Genomic DNA, 17123 nt, shown 5'->3' with positions numbered 1-17123 from the left:
GGCAAAATTTCAGTCTTTCACCACTGAATATCAGGTTCACTATGGGATTTTCATACATAGTTTTTATTACATTGAGGCATTTTCCTTTTATTTCTAGTTTGTTAAGGGTTTTCATGAAAGGGTGTTCAATTTTGTCAAATGGTGGGGTTTTGTGTTTTGTTTGCAGTGGAGATAATCATGTGGGCTTTTTCTTTTCCTCTGTTAATGTGGTGTATTAAATTGATCAGTATTTGTATATTTAATCACCCTTGCATTCCAAGAATAAATCCAATTTGTTCATTGTGTGTAATTCACTTACATGCTGCCAAGTTTGGTTTGCTAATGTTTTGTTGAGGATTTTTGCATCGATGTTAATAGGAATATTGATGTGTAGTTTTCTTACAGTGTCTTTGTCTGGCTTTGGTATCAGGGTAATGCCGGCCTCATAGAATCAAGGTGTTCTCTTCCCCTTCAGTTTTTTGGAAAAGTTGAGAATGATTGGTATTAGTTCCTTAAATGTTTGTTAGAATTCACAGTGGAGTCAAGTTTAGGGCATTTTTAGTTGGGATATTTTTTATCTGATTTATTTGTTGGGAGATTTTTGATCTGATTCAATCTCCTTATTCTAGTTATAGGTTTAATCAGATGTTCTATTTCTTTGTGTTTTAGTCTTGGTAGGTTTTGTGTTTTTAGGAGTTTGTCAGTTTCATCAGGTTATCAAACATGACTATAAATTATGATTCATTATTCATAGTACTGTAGAACCAGTAGTAATATCCTCATCTCATTTCTAAATTACCAAAAGTAATTTTTTTCTCTATCCTTCAAACTAAAGATTTGTCTCTTGAGTGATCTTTTCAAAGAATCAGTTTTGGTTTCATTGATTTACTCTATTGTTTTTCTGTTCTCTATTTCTTTTATGTCTGTTCTAATCTTCTCCTAGCTCTGGGTTTAGTTTTTTGTTCCTTTACTAGTTCTGTAAGTTGTAGTTAGATACTGATTTGAGATCTTTCTTGTTTAATGTGTGTATAGTTCTAAGTTTCCCTCTTAACATTGCTTTTACTGCTTTCTGTAAGTTTTGCTATGTTGAGTTTTAGTTTTCATTTTCCTAATTTCCTGTGTAATTTATTCTTTGATCCACAGTTTTATTTCCACAAATGTGTAAATTTACTTGTTGGTTTCTAACTTCATTCTATTGTACTTTGATAAGATACTTTGTATGATAACTATCTTTCAGAATACATTAAGACATAAATTTGAGGGGGCGCCTGGGTGGCTCAGTGGGTTAAAGCCTCTGCCTTCAGCTCGGGTCATGATCCCAGGGTCCTGGGATCCAACGCTGCATCGGGCTCTCTGCTCTGCAGGGAGCCTGCTTCCTCCCTCTCTCTCTGCCTGCCTCTCTACCTACTTGTGATCTCTGTCAAATAAATAAATAAAATCTTTTAAAAAAAAAGACATAAATTTGTGGCCTAATATATAGTCTATCCTGGAAAGTGTCCCTTGTGCACTTGAGAAGAATATTCTACATTTGTTTGATCAAATTGATATATTGTGTTGTTCAGGTCCTCTGTTTCCTTATTTATTTCTGTCTCGTTATTCTATCTATTGTTGAGAATGAGATATTGAAATCTACAGCTATTATAGTAAAGCTATATATGTCTATGGCATATATATGTCTATTCCTCCCTTCGATTCTGTCATTTTTTGCTTCATATATTTTTGCTGGTCTATTATTAGATGCATAAATGTTTGTTATATTTTCTTACTTCATTGAACCTTTTGTTAATGCATAATGTCCTTTGTCTATTTTAAACTTTTTTGATTTAAAGTCTGTTTTGTCTGATGTTAAGATAGCCATCACTCCTTTCTTTTGGTTACTATTTGCATGGAATATCTTTTTCCATCTTTTCACTTTCAGTCTGTTTGTGTCTTTGAATCTAATGTGAGTTGATTTTACATAGCATATAGTTGGATTTTGTGTTTTTATTCATGCTGCAAATCTCTGTATTTTGATTGGAGAGTTTAAACCACTTACATTTAAAGTAATTAGTGATAAGAAGGGCCTTACTTCTGTCTTTGCTATTTGTTTTCTCTATGCTTTGTAACTTTTAAAAAAAAAAAATATTTTGTTTATTTGACAGACAGAGATCACAAGTAGGCAGAGGCAGGCTCCCCGCTGCGTAGAGAGTCCAATGCAGGGCTCAATCCCAGGACCCTGGGATCATGACTGAGCCAAAGGCAGAGGCTTAACCCACTGAGCCACCCAGGCGCCCCTATGCTTTGTAACTTTTTAAAAAAAGAATTTATGTACTTACTTGTCAGAGACAGAGAATGAGTGAGCACTAGCAGGAGGAGCGGCAGGCAGAGGGAGAAGCAGCCTAAGCAGGGAGCTTGAAGTGCAATGTGAACCCAGGACCCAGTGATCGTGACCTACGCTGCAGGCAGAGACTAAACCAACTGAGTCACCCAGACGTCCCAGCTTTATAACTTTTTAATCATTTCCTGCATTACTATCTTCTTTTGTGTTTAGTTGATTTTTTTTGGCGAAACATTTAAATTCATTTCTCATTTCCCTTTGTGTATACTCTATAGCTGTTTCCTTTGTGGTTACCATGGGGATTACATTTAACATCCTAAAGTTATAACCCTCCATTGTGGATTCATTAACATAGAAAACTCCTCTTTTATAGCTCCATCCCAACTCCTTTCAATTGTTGATGTTACAGATTACATCTTTATGCATTGTGTGCCCCAAAACAAAATCTAATATTTTAATTGTCTTTTAAATTAAACAGTATGTGGAATTACAAACCAAAGTTACAATAATACTAGTTTTTAGAATAATAATTTTAAAAAAATACACTGTTCTATTAAATTATGTAAAAAAATAGTGTTACAAATTATAGTTATAATAATATTAGCTTCTATAACTACCTGTGTATTTACATTTACTGGAATTTCTATTTCTTCATATAACTTTGAGTTACTGTCAAGTGTCCTTTCATTTTTCCCTGCAGCATTCTCTTGAACATTTCTTGCAAGACAAGTCTCGTAGCTGTGAACTCTTAGAGCTTTTGTTCACCTGGGAATGTCTTCATTTCTCCCTTATTCTCAAAGGACAGTTTTGCTAGATGCAGGATTCTTGGGTTACACTTTTGTTGTTAAACATTTTGAATATATTAACCCACTGCCTTCTGGCCTCCAAAGTTTCTGATGAGAAATCTGTTAATGTATTAAAAATTCCTTCTATGTGATGAATCACTTATCTCTTGCTGTTTTCAATAGTTTATCTTTCACTTTCAAGAGTTTAATTATAATGTGTCTTGTTGTGGATATATCTTTGCATTGATCTTACTTGGAGTCTGTTGAGGTTCTGGGATATTGATATTCATATATTTCATCAAATTTGGCATTTTTCAGCCATTATTTCTTGAGATACCTTCTCTTTCCCTTTCTTTTCCTCATCTCCCTCCTTACTGCAGTGCCATAGGTCTCTTGGGTTCTATTCACTTTCATTCAATCTTTTTTTCTATTTCTCAGACTTGACAGTTTCCTTTGGTTTATTTTCAGGTTTGCTGATTGTTTCTTCTACCTGTTCAACTATGCCTTTGATTTCCATTAATAAATTATTCCTTTCAGTTATTCTACTTTTCAGCTTCAGAGTTTCTTTTTAGGTTTCATCTCTGTATTGATATTTCCATTTTGTGCATCATTTCGTGACTTTCTCCATGTTTTCCTTTAATTTTTTGAGCATCTTTAAGACAGTTGCTTTAAGGTCTTTGTCTAGTAGACCTGCCATCAGGTCTTTTTCAGGTTGAGTTTCTTTTGATTTATTTTTTTCCTAGAATGAGCCATCATTTCGTGTTTCTTTATATGCCTTGTTTTTGTTGTTGTTGTTGTTGTTGAAAGCTGGAAATTCAAATTTAATAATACAAGAACTCTGGAAATCAGCTTTCTTTCCTTTCCTCAGAGTTTACTGTGTATGGTATTTTTATTATTTTTTTAAATTGCTATAGTCTGTTTCTGCAGCTTACAAGGATCAGACAAGAATCAGCCTGAATTTTAAACCTAAGATCTTCTCAGTTTTCTGAGTCTGTGCCTTTCCCTGGAATGACTGGTCACTTTCTAATTTTCTCCATATATGTAGTTATTTTTGAATGACCTAGTTTTGAATGCCTGCCTTCCAAAGGGAGGAAGGGGAACAACATAGCAGGAAGGAAAAACCCTTTAAATTCCCTGGAAGTTGCTAGATGGGAAGGGCTTGCAACAATGGTGGAGGGTGGACATATAGCACCAATGACTGCCCTCCTGTTTGTCTGCACCTCTGTGATCAGAAGCAGCAACCAACAACCCCAACACAGATCTCCTATATTTCCTGGACAGAGTCCTTTCTCTGTGTGCAAGTTGTTCCAGGAATATGTACACAGCTGCTGCTGCTGGGGCTGAGGTGAGGGAGTGGATAGCTAGGACTGGGCTAAGAGCCAATATTGACCGGAGTTAACCACAGTTTACCCCCCAAGCCTTCCAAGCCTTCAGTAGCTTCCAGAGTTCCAAAATAGTTAAATAGTTAAATTCTGCCAGTGTAGTTGTCTAGGTGGGGAAAGAGATTCCTGGCACTTCCTATTCCACTTTCTGGAATCCTCTGTCTGCTGCAACTTCTTTAAGGACTCATAAGCTATGATTTTCTGACTTCTCCCATTACTTATTTCTTCACAGTATTGATAAAAACTATGGATAGAACTAGTGGTTTTGTTTTGCTTCTTAGTGGTCAGGCTTCATCTCTTTTTCTGACAATTTAATGTATGATTTATTAACTTGTCAACACATTTACGACTTACACAGTAAGAAAAATTCTATAGCATTTGTAATTCTAGGTTAGAAGCCTGGATGAATTTGGAATGAAACGGTGCATGTTGATTAAGAAAAGCTTTTTTGGGGGCACCTGGGTGGCTCAGTTGGCTAAGCATCTGCCTTTGCCTCAGGACATGATCCTGGGATCAAGCCCCATGTTGGGCTCCCTTCTTAGCCTGCTTCTCCCTTTCCCTCTGCTTCTCTGCCTGCTTGTGCTTTCTCTCTCTCTCTCTTTCTCTGTCAAATAAATTTTAAAAAAATGAAGTCATTGAATGGGGACATAAAAGGTCATGGATTTCAAGAGAAAAATGACCTGGGTTTAATACTGGTTAAGTCAATCACTATTTGACCTTCGGCCTTGAAGTGCAGTCTCCTCATCTCTAACACAAGCAAATTGGCAAAACCTGCTATGCAAGATTGTTGTTTAAATTAGAAAAGAGAAATTGGAACATATAGGCAATCAATAGTAGGTAACTATTTTTATAAAATACATAAAATTAAAAGTAGGTAATAATTTTTATAAAATTATTTTGATACCAAATATCATCTGTATTATTTCCTTTATTAATCTTCTGTTTTTCTTGAGTTCTAATGAGTTTCATAATGGAGTTTATAAAAAAATTTTGAGCATACGGTTTTTTTGCTTCTGTTAGGTCTTTCAAATGCCATGGGAAGAGGAGTCAGAACTTACAGAGAGGGATGAAGCTGCCAGAGTCATTCAGAAGGCCTGGAAGTGTTACCTTGTGAGTTTATTTCATTTTTTGAAACTTGATTACAGTATAATTTATATGTCATAAGGTTCAGCTGTTGAAAGTGTACAGTTCAATAGTTTTTAGTATACTTATGGATTTGTGTACTACCCTTTGCTTTCAAAGCACACATTTTTTTAGAAGTTCAAAAAGTTAACACTAATCATCTTGTTAACCTCACAAATCCTTACCAGCTCCATATCAGGGCCAGGCCCTGTGATAATGGCTATGATCAATGTAAGTATCACTAATAAGGTTATTTGGCTTTCACCTCTAAAACTTTATTTCTTGACTCAGGAATCAGGTTTTTGAGCAGGTGTTAGGGATACATTCACTCATTACATATTTACTGAGTACCTACTTTTGAAGACAATGTTTAAATAATGAACTGTGTCTGAATTAATGCGTTTATTCATCATGCTTTAGTATGGGTATAGCTGGTCCCATTGGTGTAAGGATTTTTCCAAGTTGATTTACCTGGTTGGGTGAGAGCCAACAGCTGAAATGACTCTGCTCTTTCCTCTGTGACAGCAGCAACATTGTCTGTGTTTGATAATTTTGTGTGAAGTGGTATGACTCTGTTTCTGGCACACAAGAATACCTTTGTTTTGGCTCATCAAGTCTTGCAAAATAGCTTCCATTAGTTGTTTCTTTTGCCTCTTTCAAAGCCATAAAATCCATAAGTATTGATTTCTAATACTAAAATAATTTGCTTTCAAAATCTATGCCTTTGATGGTTTCTACTAGTCTACTTGTTAGCTCGGCTTAAGCTTTTCTGTTATTTGTAACTTCCTTTATCCCACATCCAAATCCAACCAACATTACTTTGTATACCTTTTATATTCCTAGCGAAGAACTTTATAATACCTCCTTGCCCTTAAGGAGTTTTGGTAGAGAAGCCCTGTATATAAACAGACAAGCGTGTGTATATGTGTATCTTAAACAGATGGTGGACTGAGCACACATCTTTACTTTTTGTCCCTATTAAAATGACAATACACAGAAAGTTAACCCATACCAGGGAGAAGGGACTTCGTGAGCAGATTAATTTTATCTCATTTTTGAAAACCAAAAATAGATTGTTGCGTCCCATTGGATAGAACTGTGTAGAAGACTTGCCTCGCCACACTTCAGAGAGGCTCCAGTGAGAGAGCTGGTTTGTCACTGGGACCCTCGAAAGCCTATCCATTTGGAGTTAGCAATTTGTAAGAACTGGAAGGAGAAGGACCGTAGGCAAGGGGCTTAAGTGTATGTAAGACAGCTGTGACAGTTGTCTGCCCTGTCACTTCAAGCCCCAAAGCAACAGGTAGATGGATATTTGCCATTGGTCAAAAAATTTGCACATAGATGGATATGTACCCTAAGGGGGAAAAACCCTGATGACTTATGTCTTTTTTTAAAAATTAAATGAACTAGGGGCGCCTGGGTGGCTCAGTGGCTGGGCGGCTGCCTTCGGCTCAGGTCATGATCCTGGAGTCCTGGGATGGAGTCCCACATCGGACTCCCTGCTTGGCAGGGAGTCTGCTTCTCCCGCTGACTTCTCTCCTCTCATGTTCTCTCTCTCAAATAATTAAATAAAATCATTTAAAAAAAAAATAAAAAAATAAAAAAATAAAAATTAAATGAACTATTTGGAAAAGCTAATTCTTTTGCAGATTTGGCGCTCCACAGTAAAAGTCTCTTAATTTTAGTATTTGAAAGACACCCTGCTGGATTGCTGGCTACCTAACCATACCCCCGCCAAAAGTCTGTTGATTATCTAATTCCACACACATTACAAAGCTCCCAGACCACCTTCCCATTCATGTGTGAGGACAATGGCGAAATGGGAGACTTACAAAAAAGCCCAGGATATTCCAACTAGTTCCCCTGAAGAATTGACACAGACCTTCATTTTTTTTTTTTTAAAGATTTTATTTATTTATTTGACAGACAGAAATCACAAGCAGGCAGAGGCAGGCAGAGAGAGAGGAGGAAGCAGGCTCCCACTGAGCAGAGAGCCCGATGCGGGGCTGGATCCGAGTACCCTGGGATCATGACCCGAGCTGAAGGCAGAGGCTTTAACCCACTGAGCCACCTAGGGCACCCAGGTGCCCTCAGACCTTCATTCTTAAGTATTAATGCACAAGCAAGGATCAACTGATATTTAAGAGAAACATTAAATGATGTAAAAAAAAAAAAGAGAGAGAGAGAGAGAGAGAATGAGAAAGGAAAAAATGAAGGAAATAAAAATGGTGATCAGTTTAGATAAGATCAGTATGTTGAATAGCTAAGGGGGTATATTTGGAGATAAAATGGTACCTCCTGCAACAGAAGGTATGACTGCACAGTTACGTTTGAAAAGTGTTTAGAAACTGAAAAAAAGCTAACCATGGAAGCCATGGTTCAAATATAAGGATAATTTTAAAAGTTTTGAGATTCAAAGAGAACACATTTGATCTTAAGTCTAGAAACATTCTGTTTCAGGTGGTTTAGAGGATGACTTCTAAATAAGGAAGCGTCATTTTAACATATTACAGGGCCCTATAAATGAATAATCTGCAGAGTCAAACTAATGTAAATGAAGGTGTTTTCTCACATTTGAATATTTTAACCCACTGAGCCACCCAGGCGCCCCAACATTTGCATATTTTAGATCAAAATAATGTATTTTTAAGTAAAATAGTGTAGAAGAACTTACAAATAAAAGCACTTCTTTTAGCCCCTCCTAGTCTTCTCTACCCTCATATCCTAAAGGCAACCACTTTTAACCGTTTTTTGTTTTAGATCTTTAGTAGTAAGTTCTGTGTTTCTGCATAATATGCTTGGATAATTATCTTTTATTTACCAACTTTAGAAGTGACCTGTTGACTTTCTGCAAAGAAAATTGAGAGCTTATCTTGCTTATCCCTTACACAGTGTCATGTGGGATTATTTTCTTAGTTCCTCTATTCGTTACCTTCTTTCTTTCTTGTTTTTATTGTTACCTTCTTTCTTTAAAGGATATTTAAGCCTTTGTTTCTTGTTCCATCATGCTAACATAACATGATGTGACTTCTTATTATATATGGTGAGGATATAGATATCCCTACCCCCCTCTTTTTAACCTGTCCCCTCAATCTTCAAATCCACAAATCCCATCACATCTACTATTACACTGCCAATATTCACTTGGAGGAGTCTCTCAGATATCCTGAACAGAAGTCCTTTATTGAATACGTGTGTTGCAGATATTTTCTTCAGACTGGCCTCATTTCATTCTTAAAGGTGTTTTTTGATAATGAGAAGTCTTGAGTTTTCCTTAAATCCGATTTATCACTTGTTCTTTATGGTTAGTGTTTCTGAGCCCTGTTTAAGAAATATTTGCCTAAAAAAAAAAAAAAAAAAAAAAAAAAAAAAAAAAAAGAAATACTTGCCTAGGGGCACCTGGGCGGCTGTCAGTTAAGTGTCCAACTCTTGATTTCGGCTTAGGTCATGATTTCCATGTAATGAAATCAAGCCTCACGTCGGGCTCCGTAAGTGCAGACAGCTTGAGATGCGCTCTCTCCCTCTGCCCTCCCTTCTTCGTGCTGTCCTTCTCTATCTAAAATAAGTAAATAAGTCTTTAAAAAAAAAATGTTTGCCTAAAGAGGTGACATTCTCAATTTCAGTTGCCTCATAAGAAGACCAACTAGCCACTACCGTAGAAAGAATTCTTAAGAAAATCCCAGAGCCAAGGACCAGAGAGACAAGGATCACATTAGAAGGATAAGAGAGGGTTTTCACTTTGATCACATCACTTGGCACAAGGCAGCCCTAAGGAGCCCACTGGGCCTTTCCTTTCCTCAGTGGGGAATGAGATCCCAAGGTGGACACCCGACTCACCCAGCACTGTATTACATGTCAAATATTTGAAATAAATCTGAGGGGATTGTTTATGTAACCTGAAGCCAGAGATATCCTTCTTTTTTGTTTTTTTCCTAGAGGCTTAGTTGCTTTAGTTGTAGATTGAGATCCAGTATCCATCTCAAATTAATGTTTGTCTATGATGAGAGGTATGGACAAAGTTCATTTTTGTCTTTATAGATAACCAAATGATTAAGTACCTTTACTGAAAATGCCATCCTTTCCATAGTAAATCACAGTATTGCCTTTGTTTAAATCATGTAATCATATATGTGAAGTGTTTCTATAGTCTCTGTTCAGTTGTGTTGGTCTGTTTGTCTTTATTTGAGTCAATACCACACTGTCTGGGTAACTGTAGCTTTATCAGAAGTATGGGTGTATGGCAGTACAGTCCTCCAACTTTGATGTTCTTCATGATTGTCATAGCTATTCTAGGGCTTTTGCATTTCCATGTAGATTATAGAATCAATTCATTAATTTTTTTAAAAATCATTATGGAGATTATATAATTAGAATTAAATTGAATCAGTAGATCAGTTTGGGAGAAAACTGAATTTTTCTACACTGAGTTTTCATGAACATGGTACATATCTTTATTTATTAGATCTTAAAATTTTTTTCTCCCAGGGATGCCTGGGTGGCTTAATTGGTTAAGTGTCTGCTTTCCGCTCAGGTCATGATCCTGGAGTCATGGGATCAAGTCCTGCATTGGGCTTCCTGCTCAGTGGGAAATCTGCTTCTCCCCCTGCCTGCTGCTCTTTCTCTCTCTCTCTTTCTCTCTCTGACAAATAAATAAAAATCTTCAAAAAAAATTTTTTTTTTCTCCAGGATGTTTTGTAGTTCTCAGTGTAGAAGTCTTAAACATCTTTCATTTTACTTCTGGGTATTAGACATTTCTTGACACCACTGTAAGTGGTATTATTTTTAAATTCTATTTTCTGATTGTTCATTTCTAGTTTATAAAATGTAGTTTATTTTTACCTGCTGACCTAATATGCACTTATTTCTAATTGCTTTTTTATAGATTCCTTTGGATTTTCCACTTAAGTATGTCATCCTTGGATGATAACTTTTACTTTTTTCTATGCAAACTTTATACCTTTTGTTTTGTTATTGCACTGATTAGACCCTCCAGTGCAAGATGGAATAGAAGCAGTAATTATGTATATTCTTGCCCTTTTGTTGAACACAGAAGCATGTACTATTCCACCATTAGTTAAGATGTTACTTGTAGTTTTTTTGTAAAAACTTACCATCAGTTTGGGGAATTTAACTTTATTCCTAGTTTGCTTTTTATTTTTGTTATGAAAACTCTAGGTATTGAATTTTATCAAATGCTTTTGCTGCGTTTACTGTATGATCATTTGGTCTGTTTTCTTCATTCTTTTTATGTGGTGAATTTCATTGATTGATATTCAAATGTTAAACCAGCCTTGCATTCCTAGAAAAAATTCTACTTCACTGATGTTTTATTACCCTTTTGATATATCCTGGATTTGATCTGATAAACAGATTGTTATTATTGTTTATTGTTATTGACACAAATGAACAAATCTGTTAGAATTTCTAGGGAAAAAAGAGTTTCATTCAAGCCCACATTAGAACAGCTGTCCTGGATACAATCTTCACAAAGAAGAGAGTGCTTTGATAAGGGAGAACATTTGGTGTAAGATTTTATTCATTTTATACATAAAGAGTTACAAATTAATAGACAAAGAACATTTTAGGAAATTGCAGACCTTAAGTTTCCTGTATATGCAGGGCTTAGACTTCAGTTTTAGCGGAATCAGGGAAGTTTCTTCTTTCTCTTTCATGTTCAGAATGTTCCTTTCTGTTTCTTTTCTTTTCTTTTTTTTTTTTTAAGATTTTATTTATTTATTTGAGAGAGAGACAGTGAGAGAGAACATGAGAGGCGAGAAGGTCAGAGGGAGAAGCAGACTCCCCATGGAGCTGGGAGCCCGATGCGGGACTCGATCCCGGGACTCCAGGACTGTGACCTGAGCCGAAGGCAGTTGCTCAACCAACTGAGCCACCCAGGCGCCCCTCTGTTTATTTTCTTTAACAAAGCAGATATACAGTGTGTACTCAGGGAAGAAATAGAATCCATGCTTTGAAGTTTTGCCTAGTTATTTTCACCTTGCTAAATGTTAAGGTGAAGCCTCCCCTGAAGTCCAGGAACAGGACCCATAGGCATTAAAAATAGAACATTTCTTTCATCAACTTCATTTAGGATTTTTGCATATTTGCTCATGAATGTAATTTTTCTTTTTTGTCATATCCTTCTCAGCTGTTGATATCAAGATTATGCTGGCCTAATATATTGGGAAATACTTCTGTTATATTATCAGAAAGAATTTGTGTGATTAATGCTATTTCTTCTATAAAGAGGAGAATACATTGGCAAAATATTGTGTGTAGGAGTTTTCTTTATGAAAAATTTCTAATTAGAGATTCCATTTCTTTAATAATACAGGACTATTCAAAACTGTATTTCTTCTTATGCCCATTTTGGTGTTTCTTTTCAAGGAATCTGTCCATTTTCTTAAAATTGTCAAATTTATTTGCCTAAAATTGTTTATAGTTTCCTCTCACTATACTTTTAATGTCTATAAGATCTGGGGTGATATTGCTTATATGTGTTTTTCTCCTTATTTTTCTATATCTGTCTTAATCTTTATTAAAAGAAAAAAACCTGGTTTTGGCTTTCTTGATTTTCTGTTTTAACTCTACATTTCATTAATTGATGAACTTTATTGTGTTTTCCTTCATTTTTTGAGGGAGTTTTGTTTGCTGTTCTGTTTCACACTTCTTGAGAGGGAACATTAGATCTTAGATTTTACACATTTATTCTTTTTTTTTTTTAAGATTATTTATTTATTTATTTGACAGAGATCTCAAGTAGGCAGAGAGACAGGCAGAGAGAGAGGGAAGCAGACTCCCCGCTGAGCAGAGAGCCCAATGCGGGGCTCAATTCCAGGACCCTGAGATCATGACCTGAGCCGAAGGCAGAGGCTCAAACCCACTGAGCCAGCCAGGCGCCCCCATTTATTCTTTTTTAATAATCTACGTATTTAAAGCTATTAAGTTCTCCCTGAGCATTCCCTTAGATCTATCTCACAGGTTTTGATATGTCATATATTACATTTCAATTTAAAATATTTTATAATTCCCATTGTGATTTTTTTGATCCATGATTGATTGATTTTAAGAATTTTATATTTAAGTAATCCTTCCACCGAACATGGGGCTCAAACTCATCACCTCAAGAGCAAGAGTGCATGCTCTACCAAATGAGCCAGCCAGGCGTCCTGACCTGTGAGTTATTTAGAAGTGTGTTGTTTATGGGTTCCTGGGTGGCTCAGTGGGTTAAATCACTGCCTTTGGCTCAAGTCATGATCTCAGGGTCCTGGGATAGAGCCCCACATTGGGCTCCTCGCTAAGTGGGAAGACTGCTTCTCTCTCTCCCCCTCCCCTTGCTTGTGCTTTCTCTCTCAGATAAATAAAGGATTTTTTTGAAAAGTATGTTGCTTAATTACCAAATATTTAGGAGTTTTCTAATTACCTTTCTGTTATTGGTTTTCAGATTTAATTCCACTGAAGTCAGTTATTTATATGATTTCAATAACCTGAAATTTGTTGAAACTTGCCTGACCTAGAAAAAGTTTATTTTCGGAAATGTTCCAAATGTAATTTGGAAATGTGAACATGAGGAAAAAATGTATACTGACATATTTAGATCAAATTAGTTAATCATTCTATTCACATCTTTGGTAGCTGTGTTAATCCATTTGGGCTGCTATCACAAAGTACAATAGACTGGGTAGATTACAAATAACAGAAATCTATTTCTTACAGTTCTGGATTCTGGAAAGTCTAAAATCATGGCACCAGCAGATTTGGTGTCTGGTAAGGATCCACTTTCTAGTTCATAGGTGAACAGTTGTCTTCTTGCCATGTCCTCATGTAATGGGAGGGGTCAGGGATCTCTCTGAGGCTTTTTTTTTTTTTTTTTTTTTTTTTTTTTGAGAAAAGGGAGGGCTAGAGGGAGAGGGAAAGAGAGAATCTTAAGCAGGCTCCATGCTTAGCATGGAGCCCAACATAGGGCTTGATCTCACAACCCTGAGATCATGACCTGAGCTGAAACCAAGTGATGCTTAACCAACTGAGCCACTGAGGTGCCCCTGAAATGATCATATTTTTATCGTCTCTCTTGTTGATGTGATGTTTCACAATAATTTTTGAATGTTGAATCACCTTTGCAACCCAGGAATAAATCCCACTTAATCTTCATGAATTATTTTTTTAATTTATACTTGGACTCAGTTTGATCATATTTTGTTGAGGATATTTGCATCTGTGTTTGTCAGAGATATTAGCCTACAGTTCTCTTTTTCAGCAATATGTGTCTGGTCTTGATATCAAGGTAATGCTGGCCTCATAGAATGAATTTGGAAGTTTTCTTTTCTCTTCTTTTTGGAATAGTTTAAGAAAAATAGGTATTAACTCTTCTTTAAATATTTGGTAGAATTTGCCCATGAAACCGTCTGGCCCCGGACTTTTGTTTTTTGGGAGTTTTTGATTACTGATTCAATTTCTTTGCTGGTTATCAGTCTGTTCACATTTTTTGTTTCTTCTTGTTTCAGTTTTGGGAGCATATATGTTTCTAAGAATTTCTCCATTTCTTCTAGGTTGTCCAATTTGTTGGTATATAGTTTTTTCACAATACTCTCTTAAAATCCTTTGTATTTCTGTGGTGTAAGCTGTTATTTCTCCTCTTTCATTTCTGACTTTGTTTTGAATCTTCTCTCTCTCCTTCTCTTTATTCCTTCCTTCCTTCCCTTCTTTCTTTCCTTCCTTTTTTCTTTCTTTCTTTCTCTCTTTTTCTTTCTTTTTTAGGAGTTTGGCTAAAGGTTTATCAATTTTGTTGCTCTTTTCAAGGAACCAGCTCCTGATTTCATTGATCTACTCTACTGGGGGTTTTTCCCCCAGGTTTTAAAACTTTTATTTGCATATTAAAAATTGTGCATTCCAATAATTAAAATCATTTGAACAGAAAAAGTGGCACTTTACAGCTTATAGGACACGTTGGACCAGGTTTCACTGTTGTCCCACCCAGCTTCTTTGTTCACCAGCATACGGGTTCTTTTCCTTCCCTGCCAGCCAGACAGGCAGATGGGCACAGCAGGTGTCTTCCTTGTGGGTAGGTATGTTCTGATGTGAGCTGCACCATTTCCACAGGCAGTTGCCGTGGGGCTTCACATTGCCATACTGGCTGTGGGTTACTTCTCTTAGAACTGATCTGAGGTGACATGAGCATAGTGGGGCAGGGCAGACGTTTACCAAGAGTTACTGAGGGTTTGGGGGGGCATAGGACATAAGGAGAGTGTCATCAAAGAAATAGTTTTCTGAGATAGAAGAATTGTTTGGAGTTATCTGCCTAAATATTGTGCTAACATGAATAGTAGATCGGGTTTGTAAGTCAGGAGCAGGAACTGTATAGGAACGAGGTTCTGTAATGATAGTAAGATAGTAATTATTTAGTGCTTTCTTGTGCCAGAAGTTGTTCTAGGAGCTTTACAAATATTAACTCATCAATTCTTCACCATAGCTCTATCAGATACCCACTGTCATTCTGGTCGTTCAGCTGAGAAACTGAGTGGACAAGCTAAGCAGTTTGTCCACGGTCACATGGTTGATGGGAACCCAGATAATACTGTGCCAGACTCCATGTTCTTAACCAGCAGACTGTTTTGTCTTTCTTCCGGTTTACTCTGGCTGCATCGAAGTGACTCCACCAACATCCTGGGTATTTGATTTATAGTTGCTAATGTAGTTCCACAATTAAGGGTAAACTCTTTGTGAGAATAAAACCCGTATTGCCTAGCTTGCCAAAGCAAACCCTGAGTGGATAAGATTTCTAAAATCTAGTTTATATACATAAAGTCTACTTTTACGGTTTTTACTTATTTTGCCCTAGTTAGACACAAAGCTTTAATCAGAGGTAGAAAATCCAGTTTTGACAATAGAATCTTATGTGCTTGAACCTTTAGAATGTCGCTGTATTCCAACACTATAAAGGACTGATTGATATCAGAAGACAAGGGGAGCCACGTCAGATAGTGAAATATATCGATCCTAAAGAGGTGAGGATGGTATTTATTCTTGCGGCATCTGTTTTTTCCCTTCAAAATGTGTGAGTGCTCTATAAATATGTCTGTGTTTCTTTTTTAAAAACATTTTCTTGAAGTGTGACCCACACATGGAAAAGTTCATGAAACACAAATGTGCAGCTCAGTGGGTCATCCCAATCCCCCGTGTAGCAATCACCCAGATCAGAGTGTGAGACAGACCCCCGGCTTGTGGCACTCTGCACACCTCTGCACGTCGCGGCCAACTCCCTGCTCCCAAAAGGCAACCACTAGGTTGGGTTGAAGCTTTGTTGTTGTTGTTTTCCAGTCTTCGCTATTCTTGAACCACGTGTAAATAGAATCCTCTGGTGCACTTCGCTATCTTATCATTCAACCTTGTTTTTGTGTCGCTCAATTCTATTCATTTTCTAAAAAATAATGATGGCTATTTAATTTTATAAATGTACTACTGTTTATTCATTCTACATTTGATTGACATTTGTATTGCTTTTCCAGTTTGAGTCTGCTACAAAGACTGCTTTTGGGAATAGTCTTATTCATCTGTCCTGTGCACGTGGCACGGATTTCTGCCCCACCCAGAAATGGAATTTCAAATTCTTTTCCAAAGTGAATGTACAATTTGTATTAACCATCATCAGTCTTTTGGAATTCTTGGTGCTCTGCATCCTTACCAATGCTTAATATTATAAACTTTTTTAAGAACAGTCCTCCCTTTAGACATACTTAAAGTTTTGGTCCCAGCGCCTGCCTTCTTAGTTCTCTATCTGAGGCTTTGGGCTGAGGTGTTCAGGCCCCTGTGCCGTCCCACTCTGAGTGAGTCCACGCACACTCTCCTTCCTACTCCCCTTCCCACCCATTCACACCTCGGGGTCCATACAAGTGCTGGAGCCTATTGAAAGTCAGGACTCCCTCAGCAGTAAGGGGACCCCCATGTCTGTACTGCTCTGCCTCATTCTCAACACTGCAGGGCAGGGGGGCGGGGGGCAGGGATGGACCAGGGGGAATCGTTGCCGCCTCCGCTGTTCAGGGCTCCAACTCTTAGGTATTACCACTACAGTAAGTGATTAAAAGCTTTCTTTCCCTTTCTGCTTGTTTCCTTCATTGGCTCTTCTGACACCCGACACCTCAACAACGGTTCTCCTAGGTCAGCTGAGCTCCTGACATTTTTTTTTCATGTCTTTTATGTGTATATTGTCTCTCACTCTTCCGGGCTTTAAGCAGGTCTTTATGTGTTCTTCATACAAACCCTTTGTTGGTTTTCTGTGCTGCAGATGACATTTTTCATTCTGTGATTTGACTTGTCACTTTTACGGTCTTCCCTCCTTTTTTTTTTTTATCGTGAAAATTATCAAACATATAGAGAAGTAGAAAGAGTAAAGTAATAAACCACAGGTACCCATCCCCCAACTTCAACAATTAGCAATTTATAGCCAGTCCTGCCTCATCTACATTTCCTCCCTCTTTCCCCAATCCCTAGGTTAATATTTTGAAACAAGACTTCATTATTGCGGTGAACAGTGTTTTGGTGAAC

General features: G+C 37.0%; 1 protein-coding gene across 3 annotated transcripts in view; it reads left to right on the top strand.

The window, feature by feature from the left end:
• Positions 1–17123, top strand: part of C9H11orf65 (chromosome 9 C11orf65 homolog) — a 66654-nt gene that overhangs the window by 9958 nt on the left and 39573 nt on the right. For 2 of the 3 annotated variants that reach the window (XM_032360073.1, XM_032360072.1), the window contains exons 2-3: positions 5484–5573; positions 15494–15586. In XM_032360073.1, coding sequence (XP_032215964.1) covers positions 5493–5573; positions 15494–15586 — 174 coding nt within the window. In that variant the 5' untranslated portion in view covers positions 5484–5492. The remainder of the gene's footprint in view (positions 1–5483; positions 5574–15493; positions 15587–17123) is intronic. The other variant, XM_032360074.1, reaches the window with a different exon arrangement.

This window comes from Mustela erminea, chromosome 9 (genome assembly GCF_009829155.1).
Source record: "Mustela erminea isolate mMusErm1 chromosome 9, mMusErm1.Pri, whole genome shotgun sequence".
NCBI classification, from domain to species: Eukaryota; Metazoa; Chordata; class Mammalia; order Carnivora; family Mustelidae; genus Mustela; species Mustela erminea.
This window is presented reverse-complemented; position numbering and strand designations above follow the sequence as displayed.